General features: G+C 47.0%; 1 protein-coding gene across 1 annotated transcript in view; it reads left to right on the top strand.

Moving 5' to 3' along the window:
• The window catches only part of sptbn5 (spectrin beta, non-erythrocytic 5), a 288,791-nt gene that overhangs the window by 20,077 nt on the left and 241,216 nt on the right, over positions 1-27,498 (top strand). Inside the window, exons 4-9 of the mRNA XM_033026595.1 lie at positions 2,491-2,648; positions 8,564-8,792; positions 11,091-11,722; positions 14,905-15,043; positions 20,734-20,966; positions 26,872-27,025. Coding sequence (XP_032882486.1) covers positions 2,491-2,648; positions 8,564-8,792; positions 11,091-11,722; positions 14,905-15,043; positions 20,734-20,966; positions 26,872-27,025 — 1,545 coding nt within the window. The remainder of the gene's footprint in view (positions 1-2,490; positions 2,649-8,563; positions 8,793-11,090; positions 11,723-14,904; positions 15,044-20,733; positions 20,967-26,871; positions 27,026-27,498) is intronic.

The following is a 27,498-nucleotide window of genomic DNA, read 5'->3' as shown; positions in this document are numbered from 1 at the left end:
CTGTTGCAGAGGTACCAGAGTGACTAACTGAGCCAGGATTAGTGAATCCAAATATTATTCATTACCATAAACCCTCTGTACAATGTGCTTATTTATTGCGCATAAGCAGCTAGTGAAAGAAGTATGCAATTTAGCATTTTTGATGCCCGTGGCAAAGAGAAAGCCTCATTTACTTATGAAAGCACAGAAAGAGAATATGCAGCCGATCAGATCCAAAGATCCTATAGGATCTTTGATCAGATTCCAGCAGAGCAATCCAATTCTCCTACCCCCTGCAGCCCAGCATATTTTGAATGATGTGCCATTGTCTCCCTTTTGATTCTCTGATCAACGTAACAAAGGGGTGATTTACAGGCATCAGTTAAACTACCAGCTAATCTTCAGAGTTAGGGAGGGAATCAGAATGCCAGTGGAAACCCACATGGTCTGAGGTACGATCTTCAAACTCCACCCTCCAGATGCCTCCAAACATTCTTGATCCTAATTGCCTTCAAGTGTTTATGAAACACAAATCCCATATTTGCTGCCCTGTCAGATATTTGGTGGGAAAGTTAAGGCCACCTCTCTGGAAGTGGCTGGAAGGAAGCACATTGATGTCTGTACTTCCTTAGAAGGCTTAGGATGTTTGGCACGTCCCTTACAACCCTCACCAACTTCTACAGATGCACCATAGAAAGCATTTTATCAGGATGCATCACAGCTTGGTTTGGGAGCAGTTCTATCCAAGACCGCAAGAAATTGCAGCAAATTGTGTACGCAGCCCAGACCATCACACAAACCAACCTCCCTTCCAGTGACTCCATTTATACCTCACGCTGCCTCGGCAAGACCAGCAGCATAATCAAGGACGAGTCGCACCCCGGCCACTCCCTCTTCTCCCCTCTCCCATCAGGCAAAAGGTACAGAAGTGTGAAAACGCACACCTCCAGATCCAGGGACAGTTTCTTCCCAGCTGTTATCAGGCAATTGAATCATCCTACCACAACCAGAGAGCAGTGCTGAACTACTATCTACCTCATTGGTGACCCTCAGACTATCTTTGATCGGATATTGCTGACTTTATGTGAATACTTGGCCTATAAACTTACTTACTTACTTACCTTGCACTAAATGGCTCGATTGTAATCATGTTTTGTCTTTCTGCTGACTGGACAGCACGCAACAAAAGCTTTTCATTGTATTTTGGAACACATGACAATAAACTAAACTGTAACTGTAGGTGTACCAGAAACAAGAGGTTATAACCTCTGGAAATCTCAAATAGACTGCTGCTTCCTGAGGAAAGCAAAAACCAAGGGATGACTAGATAGAGATTAAAAAAAAATTTGATAAGATTTTTGATAGGCTAGAAATGAAAAGATATTCATTCCATCTGCAAGGGAAGTACCAGGCTCATGGTTGTGAAAATGAGACATTCATAACCAAATTCAATTGTAAAATCAAATAGAAGCTGGATTAAAGTGTAAAGTAAAGGGCCTGTCCCACTAGGGCGTCATTTGCGTGTCACGGACGTGAAGATTCCCGAAATCCTGGACGCAGCGCACGACCGCACGTCACTGCCTACGTCACCACGCCTCACCACATGCCATGCGCGCGTCACGACAAGTGCGCGTGCATCATGACACGTAAATGATGCGCATATAACGCCCGAGTGGGACAGGCCCTTAACTGTGAAACTTGCGGAAATTGAGGCAAATAAAACAGATGTATTCAGGAGAAAGTTCGGTAGTTATGAGAAAAATAAATCAATGGGAATTAGTTGAATCAGTGAGATGATGGCCATAGGAGGTATAAACTAAACTGTGTAGCTGTTGAATTGAATGGTCAGTTTCGGTGTGATAGATTTAGAGTAAAAATTGTGAAAATGAACACCATAACTATAGGATTTGCTTTCTGAATTGTATTACATACATTCAAGCAGTTCATGCTAGAATCCAGTGGCAGAAGAAGGCAGGTGTGTAGAGGGATACCGGAACGCGGGACGACCGGAATGGAGGTGACAGCTGCAACGGGCCTTTGTGGCCGGCTGAGGCTGGGATTGTAAAGTGGCGACAAAATGGCGCCTCTTGCATATGGACTCAGTGGGCTGTTCTGTGCGTACTGCACTAACTGGGGTGATTGTGCTTATGTACGGGGATAGTTTTGCTGAGCTGTATGCAAAAAATATATTTCACCTGCTACACCTGACAATAAAGATACCATTGAAGCATTGAAGTGCTGGTTGTTGCATATTTGATGTTACCTTCAACTGGTGAATCCTGATTTGGATTCACGGTTTGCATGATCATCTAGAGGGAGGGGTCACTTGTCAAACTGGAGCATATTAATTGGTCTGTTTAAGAAAGAACTGCAGATGCTGGAAAAATCGAAGGTAGACTGGAGGAACTCAGCGGGTTGAGGCAGCATCTATGGAGAGAAGGAATAGGCGACGTTTCGGGTCGAGACCCTTCTCCAGATTTGGTCTGTTCACATATCAACTCTCTGTTGCAGGATGAGTGTGACGCAAGCAGTGCCAAACGTTCGGCCAAGGAGGCTTTGTTGATTTGGTGCAAACGAAAGACTGCCGATTATAAAAATGTTGACATACAGAACTTCTCATCGAGCTGGAATGACGGACTGGCCTTCAATGCAATCATTCATGCACATAGGTAAGCTCAGACATTGTCGTTATTGGATCCTGGAAGTGATTAACTCTGCAGTAAATGGACAGAAACATCATTTGCATCATTATTGATGGATGTAATTTAAGCCATTGCACTGTCTAGAGATATGATGGGATGGGATCACTACAATTAGCCGCTGTGTCCACTATATGTAAAGGTTAGCTGGAGTTCTGACTTCACTACCTCCTGATCTTGGCCGCTTGATTTGGCTTTGATAGATCCCATGGTTGAATAGCCCATTGATACCACAAAGAGCGATGAAATTCTTACATATGAAATGTAATAATAATAATAATAATGGATGGGATTTATATAGCGCCTTTCTAATACTCAAGCAGGTAGTGTAGAGAAAGCAGGGACTCTGCAGAAGGATGTGGACAGGTTGGGAGAGTGGGCAGAGAAGTGGCAGATGGAATATAGTGTAGCAAAATGTGGAGTCATGCATTTTGGTAGTAGGAATAAAGACGCAGACTATTTTCTAAATGGGGAGAGAATCCTGAAATTGGAGGTGCAAAGGGACTTGGGAGTGCTGGTGCAGGATTCCCCAAAAGTTAATCTGCAAGTTGAATCAGTAGTAAAGAAAGCAAACTCAATGCTAGCATTAATTTCACGAGGGCTGGTATACAAAAACAGGGATGTAATGTTGAGGCTCTATAAGGCCGAATTGTGAATATTGTGAGCAACTTTCGGTACCATATCTGAGGAAGTTTGTGTTGGCTCTGGAGAGGGTCCAGAGGAGGTTCTATTAGAATGATCCCAGGAATTAGTAGATTAACCAATGATGAGCGTTTGTCGGCACTGGGCCTGTACTCGCTGGAGTTTAGAAGAATGAGGGGGAACCTCATTGAAACATACACAATAGTGAAAGGCTTGGATAGAGTGGATGTGGAGAGGATGTTTTCACTCGTGGGAGAGTTTAGGACTAGAGGTCATAGCCTCAGAATTAAAGGATGTTCTTTTAAGAAGGAGATGAGGAGATATTTCTTTAGTCAGAGGGTGGTGAATCTGTGGAATTCTTAGCCACTGAAGGCTGTGGAGGCCAAGTCAGTGGATATTTTTAAGGCAGAGATAGATAGATTCTTGATTAGTATGGGTGTCAGAGGTTATGGGGATAAGGCAGGGGAATGGGGTTAGGAGGGAGAGATAGATCAGCCATGATTGAATGGCGGAGTAGACTTGATGGGTCAAATGGCCTAACTCTACTCCTATTCCTTATAACCTTATGACTGATGAGACAGGATAAAGTATTTGTTATTCCACAATAAGATGCTCTCACATTGTCCATGGTGAAATTCAGATCATTTTTTTGGACTCATTAAATGTATTAACCAGTCCATACAATGTCAATTGAAATGCCTGCAGTGGTAAAATAAATGGGAATAACATCCCAAGACAGCGAAGCGTGGCGTTGTGCATGGATGTGTAAGAGATGGTCCAACTGACAATCAGATCTAGATAGAGTCATAGTCATAGATTCATATAACATAGAAACAGGCCCTTCAGCCCAACTTGACCATGTCGACCAAGATGCCCCATCTGTACTAGTCCCACCTGCCTGTATTAAACCTATATCCTTCTAAACGTTTCCTACCCATGTGCCTGTCCAAATGTCTTTCAAATATTGGTAGCGTGCCGCATCTCAAGGCAGGAATTGTTGTAGTCCCAGCTTCAACTACCTCTTCTGGCAGCTTGTTCCATATACCCACCACCCACTGTGTGAAAAGGGACCCTCAGGTTCCTATTAGATCTTTCTCCTCTCTTCTTAAACCTATGTCCTCTGGTTCTTGATTCCCCGACTCTGGGTAAAAGACTCTGCATTCACCATATCTATTCTCCTCCTGACCTCTGTAAAATCACCCCTCATCCTTCGGCACTGCAAGGAATAAAATCCGAGCCTACCCTACCTCAGGCGTGGAAGTCCTGGCTACATCCTCGTAATTCTTCTCAGCACTCTTTCCATCTTAACAACAACCTTCCTACAGCAAGATGACCAAAACTGAGCACAATACTCCAAATGCAGCCTCAGTAATGTGTAGTGCCATTGTAACATAACATCCCGACCTCTATCCTCAGCACCTTGACTGATGAAGGTCAATGAACCATAAACCACTTGATCACCCTACCTACCTGTGACACCACTTACAAGAGTTGAGCAGACCCATTACTTAGTTTAGTTTAGTTTAGAGATACAGAGCGGAAACAGGCCCTTCGGCCCACCGGTTCCGCACCGACCAGCGATCCCCGCACATTAACACCATCCTACACCCACTAGGGACAATTTTTACATTTACCAAGCCAATTACGCATGCAGGTGCAGTAGGCAGTGAAGAAAGCAAATAGTATCTTAGCATTCATAGCAAAAGGATTTTTAGTATAGGAGCAGGGAGGTTCTACTGCAGGGTCTTGGTGAGACCACACCTGGAGTATTGTGTACAGTTTTGGTCTCCAAATCTGAGGAAATACATTTTTGCCATAGAGGGAGTACAGAGAAGGTTCACCAGACTGATTCCTGGGATGTCAGGACTTTCATATGAAGAAAGACTGGATAGACTCGGCTTGTACTCGCTAGAATTTAGAAGATTGAGGGGGGATCTTATAGAAACTTACAAAATTCTTAAGGGGTTGGACAGGCTAGATGCAGGAAGATTGTTCCCGATGTTTGGGAAGTCCAGGACAAGGGGTCACAGTTTAAGGATAAAGGGGAAATCCTTTAGGACTGAGATGAGAAAAAAAAAATTCACACAGAGAGTGGTGAATCTCTGGAATTCTCTGCCACAGAAGGTAATAATAATAATAATAAATTTTATTTATGGGCGCCTTTCAAGAGTCTCAAGAACACCTTACAAAAATTTAGCAGGTAGAGGAAAAACATGTAAGGGGAATTAAATAAATAGTAGAGACATGACTAGTACACAAAGTAAAGACAGAATTCAATTCAAAACACAATATGAGGCAATTAATGCACAGATGAAAAGGCAGGGGGACGTGGGGCTAAGGATAGGCAGAGGTGAAGAGATGGGTCTTGAGGCGGGACTGGAAGATGGTGAGGGACACGGAATTGCGGATCAGTTGGGGGAGGGAGTTCCAGAGCCTGGGAGCTGCCCTGGAGAAGGCTCTGTCCCCAAAACTGCGGCGGTTGGACTTGTGGATGGAGAGGAGACCGGCTGATGTGGATCTGAGGGACCGTGAGGGTTGGTAGGGGGAGAGGAGGTCAGTGAGATATGGGGGGGCCAGATGGTGGAGGGCTTTGTAGATGAGGATCAGGATTTTGTAGGTGATCCGGTGGGAGATGGGAAGCCAGTGAAGTTGTTTGAGGACTGGAGTGATGTGATGCCAGGATTTGGTGTGGGTGATGAGTCGGGCGGCTGCGTTCTGGACCAGTTGGAGTCGGTTGATGTAGGTGGAGCTGATGCCAAGGAGAAGTGAGTTGCAATAGTCCAGTCGGGAGGAGATGAAGGCATGGATGAGTCTTTCAGCAGCGGGAGGTGTGAGAGATGGTCTGAGTTTGGCGATGTTGCGGAGATGAAAGAAGGAGGTTTTAATGACATGGCGGATGTGAGGCTCAAGGGAGAGGGTGGAATCAAAGATCACGCCAAGGTTGCGGGCCTGGGGAGATGGGGAGACAGTGGTGCCGTCGATGGTGAGAGTGGGGTTATTGATTTTGCTGAGTGTGGCTTTGGAGCCTATGAGGAGGAATTATGTCTTATCGCTGTTGAGTTTGAGGAAGTTATGTTGCATCCAGGTTTTTATAGCTGACAAACAGGAGTTGATATGGGAGAGGGGGGGGGGGGTTGTGGGGGGATTTGGTGCCGAGGTAGATCTGGGTGTCATCGGCGTAACAGTGGGAGTCCAGGTTGAAGTGGCGGAGTATCTGACCAAGGGGGAGGATGTAGATGATGAAGAGGAGGGGGCCGAGTACGGAGCCTTGGGGAACGCCTTGAGTGTCTGTGGCTGTAGCAGAGGTGTGGTTGTGGAGAGAGATGAAGTGGGATCTGTTGGAAAGGTAGGAACGGAGCCAGCTGAATGCAGAGTCTTCAATGCCGAGGTCTTTGAGTCTGGTGAGCAGGATGTTATGGTTCACTGTATCGAAGGCTGCGCTCAGGACGAGGATGTTGAGGGAACCAGTGTCAGCAGAGGTGAGGAGGTCGTTGAGGACTTTGAGGAAAGCAGTTTCTGTGCTATGGAGGGGACGAAAGCCAGATAGGAGGGGTTCAAGTAGGTTATACGCAAGGAGGTGGGAATGAAGTTGCGACGCAACGATACGCTCCAGGGTTTTTGAAAGAAAGGGGAGGTTTGAGATTGGGCGGTAGTTAATGAGAGAGGAGGGATCAAGACCAGGTTTCTTTAAGATTGGTGTGATAGCAGCAGTTTTGAAAGCGGAGGGGACAAGTTCATGGAGGGCAAGGGCTTTGCTGTTGAGCGACCTGGTGTTGAGGAGGGCAAAGTTGGCATTATGAGAGGGTGGAGGGATGGGGGCAGGCTGGAGAGATCTGAGGTTGTCCCGGTTGACAGTGCGTGCGGTCAGCTGGGGTGGGGGGTGACGCAGTTGAGGAGGGGTAGAGCGTGGCAGTGAGCAGATGGATGGAATGGAATGTCCGTGGTTGAAGTAAACAAGCTTGTGCCGAGAGCCTCTGTGGATGAAACGGGGTCGACGTAGAAGTCTAAGCTGTTTAATGACTTGGATGCAGGATGGGATGTGGTTGTTGAAGAAACCAGTCATTTGTAGAGTTGAATATTTGAGCATGATGGTGAGGGTACAGAGAGGTGTCCAGCGGTGCAGGTGCAGGTGGAGAGAGTATCCATCGGTGAGGGAGCAGAGAGGTTGTCCAGCAGAGCGGTTGCAGCGAGGTGTCGAGCAGTGAGGGAGCAAAGAGGTTGACCAGCAGAGCAGGTGTAGAGGTAGTCCAGCGATGAGGGTGCAGAGAGTATCCAGCAGTGCAGGTGCAGAGAGGTTGTCCAGCAGTGCAGGTGTAGAGAGGTTGTCCAGCGATGCGGGTGCAAAGAGGATCCAGCCCCCTCACTGGTGCAGGGAGGTGTCCAGCATCGATGGTGCACAGGCACAGGAGGTGTCCAGCGTCGATGGTGCACAGGCACAGGTACAGGCAGGGAACAGACAGGCAGGTAGGTAACAGGTAACAGGTAGGTAACAGACAGGGGGGGGGGAACAGCGGGCGGAGAAGCGGCGAACAGTCAACGCCAGCGTCCTCTCCGGGCAGCGTGCAGGGATTCTAGCGGTTCTGGCGGCTAGCAGCTAGCAGCTAGCAATATAGGCCGCAGGGGGCCGATCGTTCAACGGCCGAAAACGGCCAAAAAACACCACAGACCACCGCAACCGGAGCGACCCTCCAGTGGTCCCACGTCAGGTGGTAGGTCAAGACCTCGTCCAGGATGGAAATAAACCGCAGTCGGCAATTGAAGCAGTTGAAGCCGATTCGCGGTAAGGGACCGTTGTTAATTTGAATCTCCCGCCGCCGCCATTTTTTTTCCCGATAGTTGAGGCCAGTTCATTGGCTATATTTAAGAAGGAGTTAGATGTGGCCCTTGTGGCTAAAGGGATCAGGGGGTATGGAGAGAAGGCAGGTACAGTATACTGAGTTGGATGATCAGCCATGATCGTATTGAATGGCGGTGCAGGCTCGAAGGGCCGAATGGCCTACTCCTGCACCTATTTTCTATGTTTCTATGTAACCTACAAACCTGTACGTCTTTGGAGTGTGGGAGAAAACCAAAGGTCTTGGAGAAAACCCACGCAGGTCAAGGGGAGAACGTACAAATTCCATACAGACAGCACCTGTAGTCGGGATCGAACCCGGGTCTCTGGCGCTGCATTCGCTGTAAGGCAGCAACTCTACCACTGCGCCACCGTGACCGTGCTTAAAATGTCTTTGTATAATTTGCAGACATGATCTGGTAGACTACAAGAGCCTGAAACCAAACTACCCAGTGCATAACCTGAATAAAGCCTTCGATGTTGCGGAGAAAGCACTGGGCATTCACACACTCCTAGACGCAGAGGACGTGGCTGTCCCTCATCCAGACGAGAAGTCCATTATGACCTATGTCTCTCAGTATTACCACCATTTCTCCAAAATGCGGGAAGGCCAAACTGGACAGAAGAGAATTATAAAGGTATGTCAAATAATCCTATCATTTAAATAGCTATTAATAGTATTTTATCTCAACGGGAAGCCTTCATTTACACCATTGTATATTGCTGTCCCTATTGAAGCATCCTTTCCAGGGTATCTTAAAGTTAGCGGAGTCAGGGGATATGGGGAAAAGGCAGGAACTGATTGGTGATGATCAGCCATGATCACATTGAATGGCGGTGCTGGCTCGAAGGGCCGAATGGCCCACTCCTGCACCTATTGTGTATTGTCCAGATAAAATTAAAGAGGACGCAAAGTGATGAAGAGACTCAGTGGGTCAGGCAGGTGAACAAAGGTGGGCAACGTTGCGGTTTGTTACCGTTCTTAGATTGATTGTTCGAGCGGGAGGGTGGGGGGAATCTGGGAATGCAGGACAAAGCGTGTCAGGTAATAGGTGAAAGCAGGCAATGTTTTCTTTGATAGGCTGATGGTTGGACAAAGGCCAGTGATTTGTAGCCAGAGAAAGGAACGTAGGTGGAGACGGAAGGGGAAGGGGAGAAAGAGATGGGAGTCTTGGTGGGGAACAGTGGAGAGGAGTGGAAGAGGAGGGAGTAGGGGATGGAGGACTTTGTTAGAAGATTCCTAAAATTGGAGAATTCAATGTTCGCACCTTTCATGTTCGTTTTCTAGGTCTGCACAAAACTTGAGAGTCTTTAGTTTCCAACAGAAGTCTTTAATGTTTCACTCAATGCTGGCAGCAAGACTACTCACAGTCTGCTGACAGGATAAACTATATACAAAACATCTCCCTTTGTCCTGTGCAGCGCCACCTGCTGCACGGGAGGAGCAACGGGTCCTCCCACCCCACACAATCCACCAAACATTACAGCACCGTTGGCTTGTGAGCTACTCAAGCGGAATATGCAGTGCTGGTCCTCCAATCTGTGTGTGGCCTCACTAAAGCAATGGAGGAGGCCCAGAGCAGAAAGGCATGGGAAAGGGAATGGTTAGCAACCGGAAGATCCGACTTGATCGACTGAGCACACGTGTTCGTCGAAACGGTTGCTGAGTCTGCGATTGGTCTCGCTGATCGTACAGCAGGCCATATCGGGAACACCAGATGCAGTAGATGAGGTTAGCGGAGATGCATGAGATCTGCTGTGGTACCTGGAAGGATTGCTGTGGTCCCTGGATGGCGACGAGGGATAAGGGACCTGGGGAGAGGGTGTTTGGGTGAGAGGGGATGAGAGAATCAAGGAGTTGTGGAATGAGTGGAAGATGGACACAAATTGCTGGAGTAACTCAGCGGGACAGGCGGCATCCTCCAATTTGTGCTGGGCCTCACTCTGACAGTGGAGGAGGCCCAGGACAGAAAGGTCAGTGTGGGAATGGAGGGGGAGTTAAAGTGTTAAAATGCTTTCTATTGATTCCATTGATTGCAGAGTTGGTAGCAAGGCTTAGAGGCTTCTAAATGTTTATGGTTTTACTGTAGGGAGAGTAGAATCATTGAGATTTAATCACTCGGATTTGGAGGGATGTTTCCACTGGTGGGAGAGTCAAGGACCAGAGGTCTCAGAATTAAAGGGCGCTCTTTTAGAAAGGAGGTGAAGAGGAACTTCTTTAGTCAGAGGGTAGTTAATCTGTGGAAGTCATTGCTACGGAAGACTGTAGAGGCCAAGTCAGTATTTTTAAGGCAGGGATAGACAGATTCTTGATTAGATCGGGTGTCGAGGGTTATGGGGAGAAGGCAGGAAAATTGAATAAAGGGCCTGTCCCACTGTACGAGCTAATTCAAGAGTTCTTCCGAGTTTCCCCTGATTCGAACTCGGAGAATTACGGTAATAGCCGCTTGTAGGTACTTGGGGCTCTCGTGGACATTTTTCAACATGTTGAAAAAACTTCACGAGTCTTCACAACCTTACCGCGTTTCCCGAGTTCCTGCCGTTAGCGTTATGAGCCGCTAAGAGACGTCCCGAGCTCCAACGTAGCCGCTATGTACATTCTACGTGCTTACCACGAGTTTGATTTGATTTTAACCTCGGGAGAGCTCTTGAATTAACTGGTACAGTGGGACAGGCCCTTTAGGAAGCAGAGATCAGCCATGATTGAATGGCAGAGTAGACTCGATGGGCCGATTGGCCTGATTCTACTCCTATAACTTGTGAACGTGAAAATATGTTGAATTCTCTGGAGATTCCCAACCTGATAAATGAGCAGCCTTGACGGTCCATTAAGGATCCATTTGAGCTATTGACTCCTGGTCTCACCCTTACAACGAATTTAATAACATACAGTATGGTTTAATTTGAGACAATTTTGGTTTCTCTTCCATGCACAGATTGTGGATCTCTTGCAGGAGATTGAAGATCTCAAACGTGAGTATCAGTCGCTGGTGTCTGATCTGCTCGACTGGATCAAAGAAAAGATCAGGGAGTTGAATGACCGGAATTTCCCTAACTCGCTGAAAGGCATGCGGAGACTGATGGCGGACTTTAAATTTTTCCGCACTGTGGTGAAACCGCCCAAGTACCAAGAGCGGGGGATCATCGAGGCTCAACTCTTCAACATCAGAACAAGGCAAAGAGCCAACAACATGCGGCAGTATGTGCCTCCAGAGGGCAAGGCGCTGAGTGACATCGAGAGGCACTGGAGCAGCCTGGAGAAGTCGGAGTCCTCGCGGGAGAAGGCGTTGCAACAGGAGATGCTGAGGCTGGAGCGGCTGGAGCAGTTGGTGCAGAGGTTCCAGAAGAAGGCCATGCTAAGGGAGTCTTACCTCAGCCACATGACATCGGTGCTCGACCAGCAGAACGTCAATGCGGAGTCCATGCAGGAGGCAGAGGCTGTCAACAAGAGGCTGGAGGCCATCACTACTGATGTGTTTGCCATGGAGCAGAGGTTTAAGGACCTGATTGAAATGGGTCAGGTCATCGAGAGAGAGAATTATCACGGCAGGGCTGCGATAGTGAAGAAGTAAGATTGAGTTACTTCAGCTGTGGTTTGAAATACCGAATCATCTTTGTCCACCGTTTCTTTCACGAATGCAGAACCAGCCAATTTCCCTCTATGAACACTAGCCTCTGCTTAGTCCTCACTCTCAACAACTTCTCCTTCGACTCCTCCCACCTGCTCCAAATCATAGGCGTAGATATGGGCACCCACATGGGCCTCAGCTATGCCTGCCTCTTTGTAGGGTACGTCGAACAATCCCTGTTGCAGGTGTACTCTGGCCCTATCCCTGAACTCTACCTCCACTACATTGACGAATGCATCGGTGCTACCTCCTGAACCCATGCAGAACTCATGGACCATTAACGTCACTACCAATTTTCATCCTGCACCCAAACTCACTTCAATACCTCCCTCCCCATTCTTGATCTCACCGTCTCCATCACAGGAGAAAGACTATTGACTGACATCTATTACAAACCTACTGACTCCCACAGCTATGTAGACCACAATTCTTCCCACCCTGCCTCCTGCAAAATACTTTATTGCCTATTCCTAATCCCTCTGTCTGCGCCACATTTGCGCCCAAGATGAGGTGTCCAATTTTACCTCCTGCTGCAACCTGCACCCTATATCCAGGCTACTGTTTGGGGGCCTGTAGATAACTCCCATTAGTGTGCAATTCCGCAATTCTATCCACAGCGACTCTACATCATCAGTCCCTATGTTACTCCTTGCAAGGGACTGAATTTCATTCCTCACCAACAAGGCTACCCCGCCTCCTCTGCCCACCTGCCTGTCCTTTCTATAGGACGTATAACCCTGAATATTCAGTTCACAGTCCCGATCCTCCTGCAGCCATGTCTCTGTAATCCCCACAATATCATATCTACCAATCTCTAGCTGAGCCTCAAGCTCATCCACTTTACTTCTTATATTTTGCGCATTCATATATAATCATTTTAATCCATTCCTCACCTCACCTTTCACATTGATTCCTATTTCCTTGTATTTCTAATTTGTCTTCCCCTCCCACTACTTAGTTTAAACCTACCCGTGTCGCAGTGGCAAACCTGCCTGCCAGAATGCTGGTCCCCCGCCTGTTAAGGTGCGACCGACCCATCCCTTTTGTACAATTCACCCGTACCCCAAAACAGATGCCAGTGGTCTTAGAATCTAAACCCCTGCCAGAGCTCCTCAGCCACACATTCAGATCCCCCTAACTCCCTGTTCCTGCCCACACCAGCACGAGGAACTGGAAGCAAACCGGAGATACCAGATTCAGATTCAGATTCAATCTTTATTGTCATTGTGCAGTGTAGAATACAGAGACAACGAGTTAGCATCTCACCCAGAAGAGCGAACATAGAATAACCACCCTGAAGGTCCTGCTTTTCAGCCTTCTTTCGAGCTCTCTGAAGTCGCGCTGCAGAATCTCTTTCCTCTTCTTCCTGACGTCATTTGTGCCAACATGCACTACCACTTCCGGCTGCTCGCCTTCACCCTTTGGGGTGCCCTGCAATCGGTCCGTGACATCCTGGATCCTGGCACCAGGGAGGCAACACATCATCCTTGAATCCCGCTTTTGCCGGAGAAACCCCTGTCTGTACCTCTCACGATGGAGTCCCCGACTACCACGGCTCTGCCTGACCTCTGTCTCTTTGGCTTTGCTTCAGCGCCATGTTTTGACTCACAGACCTGTCCCCCGATCAGACTGGCAGTGTCTTCTGTCCCGACAGCTTCCAAGAGGGTGAACCTGTTTTCAAGAGGTACATCCCGCAGGGTCTCCTGTACTCCAAGCTTCAGGATACTGAGTTGGATGATCAGCCATGATCATATTGAATGGCGGTGCAGGCTCGAAGGGCCGAATGGCCTACTCCTGCACCTATTTTCTATGTTTCTATGTTTCTATGTTCCATACCAAATCATTGGAGTTGTCCTCATTCTTTAGGGAATGGGGGTTCCCCTCTCCTATCACAGTTGAGGCCCTCACTCGTGTCTCCTCAATATCCCGTAGTTCCGCCCTTGCTTCCCCTCCCCCCATTCGCAACAGGGACATAGTCCCCCTAGTCCTCACCTTTCACCCCACCAGCCGTCGCATAAAACACATAATCCTCCGACATTTTCGCCACCTCCAACGGGATCCCACCACTAGCCACATCTTCCCATCTTTTCCCGCTTTCTGCTGAGACCGTTCCCTCCGCAACTCCCTGCGTAACTCATCCCTTCCCACCCAAACCACCCCCTCCCCGGGTACCTTCCTCAGCATCTGCAGGAGATGCAACATCCTGCCCTATACCACTCCCCTCCTCGACTCCACCCAGGGACCCCGACAGTCCTTTCAGGTGAGGCAGAGGTTCACTTGCATCTCCTCCAACCTCATCTACTGTATCCGCTGTTCACGGCGTAGACTCCTCTATATCGGCGAGACCATGCGCAGGCTCGGCAATCATTTCGCTGAACACCTCTGCTCAGTTTGCCTTGGCTCACATGATCTCCCAGTTGCTAAACATTTTAACTCCCCCTTCCATTCCCATCCAGACCTTTCTGTCAACGGCCTCCTCCATTGTCAGAGTGAGGCGACCTCAAATTGGTGGAACAGCACCTCATATTTCACTTGCCCAGTTTAAAACCCAGCAGATTGAATATTGATTTATCTAATTTCAAGTAACCCTTTGCATTCCATTTCACTCCATCGCTCCTCAACCCTAGTTATCCTGCTAGTTTCCCTTTGGTATCTCCTCCTCCACAGCCAACAATGGACCATTGTGGGCTCCACCTTTCCTGAGTCATCGGTGCCGCCTCTGATTTGTTCAGTACCATTTCGTACCTCTAGTTTCCCTCGCTACTGACTCTCAGCCCGAGGAAAGGTCTCAACCCAAATTGTCACCTATTCCTTTCCTCCAGAGATGCTATGCTGCCTGACCCGCTAAGTTACTCCAGCATTTGTGTCTATCTTTGGTGTAAACCAGCATCTGCAGTTCCTTCCTGCGCCTATCAGGGACTGGGTGGGTTAGAGGTATCTTTTCAGTTTCCAGGAGAGTTTAAGGGACTGAGGCGAGGGAGGTTTTGTGTCCATTGATTTCAGACAACGTTTTCTCAGGAACTTGGAGAAGATGTGTGGCCCCCAGGGGTAACAGGACAAGTGGAAAGGAGAGGCAGTGTGGATGTCAGCATAGCAATTGAAACCTTTTGTTTTTCTACAGGCAGCAGGATGTTGAAACTTGCTGGCAAAATCTCCTCCAAAAACTGAATAAATATAGAGAATCCCTCAAGAAGGTGTCTGCTGCACTCTCTCTAATGCAAGATATCGACACCATCTATCAAGAACTCATAACTCTTCAGGTAAGATTTGGCTCTCACCTACTACAAAGGATAGCCTCTGAATATTAAACAGAAATGGGTAATTTGTCAATTACATTGCTTACTCTAATCTAGGTTGTGAGCTCAGATCACAAGTGAAGAAATAAAAGAAACAATAAAAGAACTGAAAAACGGGAAGACGCCAGGATCAGGGTTTTAGTAATGAATTTTATCTAGGTCCCATCTTTATGTCTACCTTAAATGTGAAAATATAGCGATGGACAAATATAACACTGGACCACACATGATTACTTGACAGCTGATAAAGAAATAAGTTTGAAACATTTAATCTTTGTATTCCTCTTGTCTGCATCCCCTAGCTAACAATGATCTATTAGCAGCATCTCACACAGTATTAGCCACACACTCATCTCCCCGCTACCTTCAGGTAGAAGGTACAGGAGCCTGAAGACTGCAACATCCAGGTTCAGGAATAGCTACTTCCCCACAGCCATCAGGCTATTAAACTCAACTCAAACAAAACTCTGAACATTAATAGCCTATTATAAGTTTATTTGCACTTTATCTGTTTATTTATTCATGTGTGTATATATTTATATAATGGTATATGGACACACTGATCTGTTCTGTATTTATGCCTACTATATTCTATTGTGCTGAAGCAAAGCAAGCATTTCATTGTCCTATCTGGGACACATGACAATGAACTCTCTTGAATCTTGAATCTTCTACATTTTCCTTGAACTTCGGCCCCTTTGATCTCTCGTTTTCACACCTTACCCTTCCATATCTCTGTGTCTCCCTCTCCCCCTGACTCTCGGTCTGAAGAAGGGTCTCGACCCGAAAAATCGGCCATCCCTTCTCTCCAGAGATGCTGCCTGTTCCGCAGAGTCCCTCCAGCATTTTGTGTCTAGCTTCGGTGTAAACCAACATCTGCAGTTCCCTCCTACGCAGTCTTAAACCATGTCTTGAAGAACAAGAAGGTCAAGATTGAAGAAGGTAATCAGTGTGTGCAGCCAGACAAAGGAAGATACAGTAGTCAGTGATTAAAATTGGAGATGGGAATGATTAGAAACAGAGAGACACAGTTTACAGAGGATTGTAGTCGTAGTTACTATATAACTGGAGCTATTGAGGGAATTCTGATAAACCGCTCAACACCCCTTCACCCAATTACAGTGCCCTCCATAATGTTTGGGACAAAGACCCATCATTTATTTATTTGCCTCTGTACTCCACAATTTGAGATGTGTAATAGAAAAACAGCAATAAAAGTTTCCAAAGGTGATGGAAAGACTGGAGGAAAGACTAGGTGCTGAGAGCTCTCTTATACCTGCATTAAGGAGGCAATTAAACACCCTGAGCAATTACAAACACCATGTGTCCCAAACATTATGGTGCCCTGAAATGTGGGGACTATGTATAAACACAGCTGTAATTTCTGCATGGTGAAACCAAAATGTATAAAAATGGCCTTCATTAAAATCTGACAATGTGCACTTTAACCACATGTGATTTTTTTCTATTTTACGAATCTCAAATTGTGGAGTACAGAGGCAAATAAATAAATGATGTGTCTTTGTCTCAAACATTATGGAGGGCACTGTATCTAACTTTTCTCCCTTTGCTTCTTCTTACTCGTGCATTTTGTTTCTTGCTCTTCCCTTATTCTCCGTGTTTCACATAATTTTATGAACAACCTATCTGTTTCACCAGGAAACTCCTAGTAGTAGTCAATGACCTTATGTGTTGTTGAGTTGTCGGCTGTAAGGCAAGGGTAATGGAGGCTGTCATTAACATGTAGGTGACTGTGCAGTCAGGAGATGTGATCAAGATATGGAATGGAAGTGGCAAATGCCTGGAATCACTTTATAACCATCGCAAGCTGTAATAAGTAACTCATAGAACATAGAAGCGGACAGCATAGGCCCACAATGTCTACGCGAACTATGATGCCAAGTTCAACTAATCTCCTCAGCCTGCATGTGATCCATGTTCCTCTCCATTCCCTGAATATCCATGTGAGAATCTAAAAACCTCTTACCCACCTGTATTGACGATATTGAATACTTTAATAACTTTGTTAGCACCCCTGGCGTGACGAATCTTGCTTATTGGTACTGTATGCAAACAACACATCTCACTGTACCAAATGCATGTGACAATGAAGTATAAATCAATCGATCAACCATATCATATCTATTTCTACCTCCAACCCAAGGAAGCTCATTCCAGGAACCCATCACTGTGCAAAAAAATTTGCCCCACACATCTCCTTTAAACTTTCCTCTCTAACCTTAAAGCCATGCCTTCTAGTGTTCAGCATTACCACCCTGGGAGAAGGATTCTGACTGTCTACCTTATCTATGCCTCTCACGATTATATGAATGAATGAATGAATAAGATTATTGGCCAAGTATTCACATACAAGGAAATTGCCTTGGTGCTCCACCCGCAAGTGACAACATGACATATAATGACAGTTAAGAATGATACATAAAACATTAAACATTAATAATAAAACATTATTGATTAAACATGTGAATTAAATAAGCTACCAGATCAAAGGGAGGCTACAGATTTTTGGTTATTGAGTAGAGCAACTATTCGTGGGAAAAAAGCTGTTTTTATGTCTGGCTGTGGCAGCTTTGACAACCCGGAGTAGCCTTCCAGAGGGAAGTGATTCAAAGAGTTTGTGGCCAGGGTGAGAGGGGTCAGAGATGATCTTACCCGCTCGCTTCCTGGCCCTTGCAGTGTACAGTTCATCAATGGAGGGAAGGTTGCAGCCAATAACCTTCTCAGCTGATCGGACAATATATACTTCTATCAGGTCTTCCCTCAACTGCCAACGTTTCAAAGAAAACAATCCACGTTTTTCCAACCTCTCCTTATGCCTAATGCCCTCTAATCCAAGCAGTATTCTGCTAAACCTATTCTGCGTCCTTCTTCAAAGCCCCCACATCCTTCCTGGAGTGGGGTGACAAGAACTGCATACATTACTCCAAGTGCGGCCTAACTAAAATGTTATAAAGTTTAGTTTAGTTTAGTTTAGAGATACTGCTCAAAAACAGGCCATTCGGCCCACCGAGTCCGTGCCGACCAGCGATCCCCGCACATTAACACTACCCTACACACACTACGGATAATTTAGGATTTTACCAAACCAATTAACCTACAAACCTGTATGCCCTTGGAGTGTGGGATGAAATCGGATCTCCTGTGGAAAACCCACACAGGTCACGGGGAGAATGTACAAACTTTATGCAGACAGCACCCGTGGTCAGGATTGAACCGGATCTCTGGTGCTGTAAGGCAGCAACTCTACACAGACTTCACCACAGTGCCACCCTTGCACATGACTTCAGTTGTAGCATGACTTCCTGATTCTGATACTCAATGTCTCAACTGATGAATGCAAGCAAACCATACACCTTCTTTAACACTATCCACTCGTGTTGCCACTTTCAGGGAACGATAGACTTGTACACAGGATCCCTCTGTATATCAGTGCTGTTGTGGGTCTTGTCATTGACACTCCCCTTACATTCAAACTGCCAAACTGTAACACCTCACACTTGTTTGGATTAAACTCCATCTGCCATTTCTCTGGCCATAACTGTAACATATTCATGTCCCACTGTGTCCTTTGACAGCCTTCCTCACTGTCTGTAACTCCACCAATCTTGACGTTGCCTGTAAACGTAATCAAACTATCTATGCTTGCATCCGAGTTGTTTAAATACATTTAAAACAACAGAGTCCCAACACAGATTCCCGCAGAACACTGCAGGTCACACATTTCCAGCTAGAATTACTCAGACCTCCAACCAGAATATTAGAGGCACCACGGTGGCGCAGCGGTAGAGTTGCTGCCTTACATCGCCAGAGACCCGGATTTGATCCCGACTACAGGTGCTGTCTGTACGGAATTTGTATGTTCTCCCCATGACCTGCGTGGATCTCCGGTTTCCTCCCACACTCCACAGACGCGCAGGTTTGTAGGCTAATTGCCTTGATATCATTGTAAGTTGTTCCTAGTGTGTGTAGAATAGTCTTAGTGTTCGGGGGTCGCTGGTCAGTGGGAAGGGGGGCAGTCTTAATAAAGTGGTGAAAATGACAGGAATAGGAAAATTACAGAAACAGGAATACAGAATTGATAATACAATCTGATCAGCCAGATATTATTATACAAGAGACAAGTGGCCTATTCTTGCTCTGAATTTTTTTGTTCATTTGAAGGGATTTAGGGAAAGATAAAAGTCTGTGAATTCAGAGGAAAGCGATAAAATGTGCCACAAATGTTTTTCCACAAATGCAACCATAAATTCTACAGCTCCATTAAAACATTCCTATTCTGCCTTGGGCACCACTAATAAACATTGGATATTTTAGTTTATTTTTAGTATAGAGATACACTGCGGAAACAGGCCCTTCGGCCCACCGGGCCCGCGCCGACCAGCGATCCCCGCACATTAACACTATCCTACACCCACTAGGGACAACTTTTACATTTATACCAAGCCAATTAACCTACAAACCTGTACGTCTTTGGAGTGTGGGAGGAAACCGAAGATCTCGGAGAAAACCCACGCAGGTCACGGGGAGAACGTACAAATTCCGTACAGACAGCACCCGTAGTCGGGATCGAACCCGGGTCTCCCTGAGCTGCATTCGCTGTAAGGCAGCAACTCTACCGCTGCGCCACCGCGACCGCCCACACAGACAGCGCCCGAGATGGGGATCGAACCCAGGTCTCTGGCACTGTGAGGCAGCGTCTCTACCAGCTGCGTCACCATGCCGCCCTTTTGACATCAGTGATTTAGGGATAGCAAGTTCTTTGGAAGACAATCGATACGTTGGCATTTACCGCAATGAGCGTGCATTTTAAGAATAAGCCAATCTCGTTGAAATTTGGTGTACCCACTTCTACAATACTACGGTTCTGGTTAGAAGCAAAGTTACACTTGTTTTTGGAGGAAGTGTAATCGATTCCATGAAATAAGAAGATTCTTTACAGGGGAGAAGATTCCTCGACTATTGTTTAGAAAATTGAGGAGTATTCTCGTGGAAACATATAACATGGTTAGGAGTTGTTTCCACCACCCCACCTTTAGCAACCTCTGTCGTCACCTCCTCAAAGAACTCAATTCAAGATGAAATGTTTTCAAGGTTGTCGTTCTTTAGAATCTTCTCAAGTAATTAGATGTTCAACAAGTTAGTAAAGTCAAGCCTGATAACAATACATTTTTAGACCCAAGGGGAACTCGTTGGGTCCTGTCCCCTCAGCGTGTGGTTGCGGTGGGGGGAGGGGGGGGGGGGCCTGCGGCGTCAAACACACACTAACTACCCCCCACACACACATGGGGGTTGGAGGGGAGAGGGGGCTGGAGGAGGGAGGAGGGGGGAGGGAGAGAGGGGGGGGAGACACACTGGAAATTAAGAAATGCACAAGGTAGATAGGAAATTGGAGCTTAGTGACAAGATGAACCACAAACTTATTGGATAGGCCCAACACCTCCTTATTCTCAAGCTGGAGTCAAGAAGTAAGGGAGAAAGGTAATTCAAAATAGAGAGGATTTGAAATAGACTAATTCAAATAGTTCCTTGAAAGATGCACCAATGAATATGTGAACATTGTGATAATATTACAAAAGAAACTCCATTGGTTTAATTCTCACTTCTATTGCATGCCTCTACCCTCACCTCGACAGTCCGTGGTGAGTTCAGATGATTACGGCAAACACCTATTTGATGTCGTGGACATGGCGCAGAAACACAACCTGGTCGTCTCTCAGATCTCGTCCCACGGAGAAACCCTGAAGCACATAAGCCAGAGAGTTGACGATCTCAGGAGGTGCAGTGAGTTGAGGACTGACGTTGTCAAGAGGAAACTGAAGGCACTAAATGATCTCTACAGCAATCTCCTGGAATGCAGCAAAGCCAGGTTAGTCAGCAGCCAGGTTAAAACACTGGCAAATGTCAACTGAATAACAGGCTGATTGATGTAAGCCTTGTTGGCCTGTTTAAAGCCCTGTCCCACTGTACAAGTTCATTCAAGAGTTCTCCCGAGTTTGCCCTGATTCGAACTCGGAGATTTACGGTAATGGCCGCTCGTAAGTACTCGGGGCTCAATCGAACCATTTACAGTGTATAGATACATGATAAGGGAATAATGTTTAGTGCAAGGTAAAGCCAGCAAAATCCGATCAAGGATAGTCCGAGGGTCACTAATGAGGTAGTTGTAGTTCAACACTACTCTCTGGTTGAGGTAGGATGGTTCAGCTGCCTGACAACAGCTGGGAGGAAACTGTCCCTGAATCTGGAGATGTGCGTTTTCACACTTCTATACCTGTGCCCGATGGGAGAGGGGAGAAGAGGGAGTGGCCAGGGTGCGACTCGTCCTTAGCTGCGTGAGCTATAAATGGAGTCAATAGAAGGGAGGTTGGTTTGTGTGATGGTCTGGGCTGCGTCCACAATTTGCTGCAATTTCCTGCGGTCTTGGATGGAGCTGTTCCCAAACCAAGCTGTGATGCATCCTGATAAAATGCTTTCTATTGATTCCATTGATTGCAGAGTTGGTAGCAAGGTTTAGAGGCTTCTAAATGTTTATGGTTTTACTGCAGGGAGAGTAGAATCATTGAGATTTAATCACTCGGAGTTGGAGGGATGTTTCCACTGGTGGGAGAGTTAAGAACCAGAGGTCTCAGAATTAAAGTGCGCTCTTTTAGAAAGGAGGTGAAGAGGAACTTCTTTAGCCAGAGGGTAGTTAATCTGTGGAAGTCATTGCCACAGAGGACTGTAGAGGCCAAGTCAGTGGATATTTTTAAGGCAGGGATAGACACTTGATCAGAATGGGTGTCAAAGGTTATGGGGACAAGGCAGGGAAATTGAATAAAGGGGCTGTCCCACTGTACGAGATAATTCAAGAGTTCTCCCAAGTTTCCTCTGATTCGAACTCGGAGAATTACGGTAATAGCCGCTCATAGGTACTCGGGGCTCTCGTGGACATTTTCTCAACATGTTGAAAAATCTTCACGAGTCTTCCCGAGCTTACCGCGTTTCCCGAGTACCTGCCATTAGCGTTACGAGCCGCTAAGAAACGTACCCGCTACGTACATTCTACATGCTTACCACGAATTTGATTTTTTTTTTTAACTCGGGAGAGCTCTTGAATTACCTCGTACAGTGGGACAGGGCTTTTAGTCTTCTAGTTGGAAAAGACCTACACCAAACAAATGTTCCCAGCTCTGAGAAACCATCTCGGAATTATAGTCTAGAGCAGCGTGTCTCAACCGGGGTCCCCTGGAACGCTAGGGTTCCGCGAGAGGTCACTCGGGGTTCCCATGAGAAATCGTGATAAATAGGCTAATCATATGTAAATGCATTTTTGAATCATTTTTGTGTTTAATTTCACATTCGTAATTTTATTATACACGTATGACATATTCTTGGAAAATTCTTGGGTATTGTAATAAAGTCTTCAACCTATTATATCATTTAAAAGTATAATAATCAGAGGGAATATATTTAGTGACGTCTATACGGAGCCAGTGTGAAACGGCCTTTAGTGGTCAGTGGACAGGAGCTGTACGTGACGGATGTATGTATCATCAAGTGACTCACTCAAGTATAGACGCACGCACGGTCTCCACCAGTCCTGTCTGTGCTCCCTGCCGTGCAGGTACACTCCCTCATTTTTATGTAGGGGTTCCCTGAGACATGAAAATCGCTTCAAGGGTTCCGTAAGGGTAAGAAGGTTGAGAAACGAGGACTAGAGTAATTCAGTACTGAAACAGGCCCTTCAGCCCAGCTTGTCCATCTAACATAGTCCCCTTTACCTGCCTTTGGCCCATGCCCCACTCAACCTTTCCTATCTACGTACCTGGACAAATGTTTTAAATGTTGTTATTATGCCTGCCTCAACCACATTATCTGGCAGCACATTCTGTATACCCATAAAAGTTGCCCCTCAGGTTCTCATTCACCCTTCTCCCTCTCACCTTAAACCTTTGGGGTGACAGAGTGGTGCAGCGGTGCAGTTGCTGTCTGCAGGTGCTGTCTGCATGGAGTTAGTGCGTTCTCCCAGTGACCACGTGGGTTTTCTCTGGGTGCTCCGGTTTCCTCCCGCATTCCAAAGACGTGCAAGTTTGCAGGTTAATTAGCTCCTGTAAATTGTCCCTGGCATGTAGGATAGAACTAATGTGCATGTGATTGCAGGTCGGCGGAATCAGTGGGCCGAAGGGCCTGTTTCCACGTTGTGTCTACAAACTAAACTAAACTAAACAATAACCTCCAGTTCTTGATTTCCCCACCCTGGGAAAAAGGCTCTGGGCATTCACCCTGACTTTTTCTCTCACGAGTTTATATCCCCTCAACCTCGAGTCCCAGCAACATCCTCGTAAATCTTTCCCAAAGCAGGGTGACTAAAGGGCCTGTCCCACTTGGCCGTCATTTGCGCCTCATTTTATGCGTTATATGTAAATTAGGTCGACGCATCGTGACGCGTGGGGTGCGCATGCGTTGCGCATGGTGAGGCGTTGAATCGTATGCGGTGGCACGCGATATCGCGCGGCGCTCCAGGATTTGGTACAGGAACAAAATCCTCGCGCGCCACCTGCATGACGTATCGTGTACGCACGCTGACGCATTGTGTACGCACGCTGACGCATTGGCGTTGTACGCTGGCGTCCCGACGTCTCGCGTGTATCGCGTGGAGACGCGTGGTTACGTCACCGTGCGTCAGCGTCCTTACGCCCTTGCGTCAACGCCCTGCCGTGCACCGCAGGGTATTCTAGTGACATCATGCGCACGAGACGGCTGTGCTGACACGTGATGACGCGTGATTTGCGCGCGACGTCGCCCATCACGACGCGTCGACCTATTTTACATATGACGCGCAAATGAGGCGCAAATGACGGCCAAGTGGGACAGGCCCTTAAAACTGAATATAATACTCTAAGTGCGACCTCATGAGTCTGAAGAAGGTCCCAACCTGAAACATCACCTATCCATGTTCTCCAGTGATGCTGCCTGACTCAGTGAGTTTTTTTCCATAGCCAATACCCCTACATGATGAAGGTCAATTGTCAAAAGCCTTCTTCACCACCCTAGCTCTATGATGCCACTTTCAGGGAACTATATCATTGTACTCCTAGGCCCTTCTGATCTATAACGCTCCTCGTGGCCCCACCATTCATGTTAGTTTAGGTTAGTTTTGTGATACAGCGTGGAAACAGGCCCTTCAGCCCACTGAGTCCGCGCCGACCAGTGATCCCCGCACATTAACACTACCCTGCACACACTTATACCAAGCCAATTAACCTACAACCCTGTATGTCTTTGGTGTGGGAGGAAATTAAAGGTCTTGGAGAAAACCCACGCTGGTCACGGGGAGAACATACCAACTCCATACAGACAGCACCCGCTGTCGGGATTGAACCTGTGTCTCTGGCGCTGCAATCGCTGTAAGGCAGCAACTCTACCGCTGCGTCCGTTCACTGCGAAGGTCTTGCCCTGGTGTAACTCCCCAAAATGCAACATCTCACACGTATCTGAATTAAACTCCATTGACAATTCCTGGGTCCATTTGCCCAGCTGATCATGATCCAGAGGTATTTCTTGATGACCATCTTCACTGCCTATGATACCAACTACATTAGTGCCATTGGCAAAGTCACAAATCATGCCTTCTACATTCTCATCCAAGTCATTGATATAGATGACAAACGGCAATGGACTAGTACTCGGTAAAGTTACTAGCTTCCACTCGACCTGAGCTCATGGTGGCCAGGACTTGTTATTGGCATCCATATTTTATCCACCCACAGTCACAGAGATCAATGTTGCCAGTACCCGCTGTGACTGAGACTCACACCAGATACCTGGTTGCTGCTGCAGTAGCTGCTGAGATGTGTGGCCTTCATGAGCCACGATTATCAGGCCCTGCGGTGATCGGTGTTCACTGATATTTGGTCCCACATACGGATTTAGAGTGAAGGGAACCCATTGTTTCTGTAAGCCACAGATATCCAGTACTTAGTAACTGCCGAAGATAGACACACAATGCTGCACTAACTCAACGGGACAGGCAGCATCTCTGGATAGAATGAGTGGGTCGAGAACCTTCAGATTGAGAGTCTGGGCAGTGGGAGACACGTCGATGTGGAAGGGTAAGGGTAAGGTGTGAAGGGTAAGGTGTGAAAACGTGACATCTAAGGGGACATAGTTCAAGGAAAATGTAGAATGGTTGAATGCCAGCTGAGGGAAGGTGACAACGAAGCAGATGAACATTGACCTCTCTAACTTCAAGTACCCCTTGCTTCCCCTCTCCCCCCATCCTTCCCCCATCCTAGTTCTCCAACCAGTCTGACTGTCCTGCTGAGTACATTTTATATTTGAATGCTTCGTTGTCACCTTCCCCCAGCCAACAACGATCTATACTATATTTTCTTTGAACTTCTTCGCCTTTGATATCTCGTTTTCAAACCTTACCCTCCCATATCTCTGTGTCTCCCTATCCCCAGACTCTCAGCCTGAAGAAGGGTCTCGACCCGAAACATCTCCCATTCATTCTATGCAGAGATGCTGCCTGTCCCGCTGTGCTACTCCAGCATTTTGTGTCTATCTTTGGTGTAAATCAGCATCTGCAGTGCCATCCTACTCAGTAACTGCCCTCAGTTCCGATCAGTGCCATCGGTGCTGCACGGTGGCACAGCGGTAGAGTTGCTGCCTTGCAGCAAATGCAGCGCCAGAGACCCGGGTTCGATCCCGACTACGGGCGCTGTCTGTACGGAGTGTGTACGTTCTCCCCGTGACCTGCGTGGGTTTTCTCCGAGATCTTCGGTTTCCTCCCACACTCCAAAGACGTACATGTTTGTAGGTTAATTGGCAAGGTGTAAATGTAAAAATTGTGCCTGGTGGGTATCGGATAGTGTTAGTGTGCGGGGATCGATGGTCGGCGCGGACCCGGTGGGCCGCAGGGCTTGTTTCCACGCTGTATAGGGCCCCTCCCACTTTCCCGAGTTATTCACAAATTCTCCAGAGTTTTCCCCTTGATTCAAACTCGCAGAATGTTCTTAACGAGTCCGTAGGAGTCTGTAGATATATCGTAGCGGCTCGTTATGCCAGCCGTTGGTACTCGGGGCTATTTCTTTACTCGTGGACATTTTTCATCGGTCTGGAAAAAACGTCCCGACTTACCTGATGCCCCGAGTACCTATGGCTGGCATAACGAGCCGCTACGATCTATCCACGAACTCCTACGGACTCGTTACGAACATTCTGCGAGTTTCAAAATTCGGGAGAATTCGTGAGTAACTCAGGAAAGTGGGACAGGCCCTTATCTCTAAACTAAAGGCCCTGGAATTTAGAGTGGCCGAGACCTGTTCCCACAGATATCACCACTCACCTTACAACCTTTCATGGAGGCAGGGCCTCAGTCTTATTGACATCCCTTGTAACTAACTACTTCCCTCCGGCAGACGTTACAAGGCCTTCTACGCCCGAACCTCCAGACTCAGGAACAGCTTTATTCCCAGAGCTATAGCGGCTCTGAACCGGCCCTGCTGAGTGCCCCCCACCCCCCCTGGACTGTCTCCCTCGGATGGTCACGTCGCACAGACACATCTGCACTTTAGTCTGTGAACTGTTTTGACTATTTTACTGTTCTTTTTACAAGCCATGTTCTCGGGATATCTAAATCCAAATGTTATTATTTATTTATGTTATGACATCGGTTGGAAGCTGCATACCAAATCTCGTTGCGTTTATGTACAATGACAATAAAATGTATTATTATTATTACATTATTATTATTATTATTATCAATTTCATTTCTTTTGCAAATGCAGACATTGCAAACTGCAGCAGCAGCAGATCCTGTATGAATTTTTCCGAGACAGTGAGGAGGAGGAGTCGTGGATCTACGAGAGGTGGCAGTTGGTGCGAACGGCTGCCTTGGGGCGAGACATCACCCAGATTGCAGTGTCAATACAAAAGCACAAGGTGATCACCGGCGTCCGTCCCATGACCGGCGAGAGATGCGGCTACCAAACGCCACATTGCGATGGTTGACGTACACAAATCTCAGAATGTGCGGCCTGTGGCAGTGTTGTTAATCGCACTGCACTGTGCCGAGTACATTTAATAGATGGAATGTTAATGTCCTTAGTCACAGAGTGGAAACAGGCCCTTCGGCCCAACTCGCCCACACTGGCCAACATGTCCCAGCTACACTAGTCCCACCTGCTTGCATTTGGTCCATATCCCTCCAAACCTCTCCTATCCATGTACCTGTCTAACTGTTTCTTAAACATTGCGATAGTACCTGCCTCAACTACCTCCTCTGGCAGCTTGTTCCATACACCCACCACCCTTTGTGTGTAAAAGTTACCCCTCAGATTCCTATTAAATCTTTTCCCCTTCACCTTGAACCTATGTCCTACCCGATCCATTCCTATCATGATTTTACACACCGC

The sequence above is a fragment of the Amblyraja radiata genome, chromosome 9 (assembly GCF_010909765.2).
Source record: "Amblyraja radiata isolate CabotCenter1 chromosome 9, sAmbRad1.1.pri, whole genome shotgun sequence".
Classification (NCBI taxonomy): Eukaryota; Metazoa; Chordata; class Chondrichthyes; order Rajiformes; family Rajidae; genus Amblyraja; species Amblyraja radiata.
The sequence above is the reverse complement of the archived record's forward strand: the minus strand, read 5'-3'. Positions and strand labels throughout refer to the sequence as shown.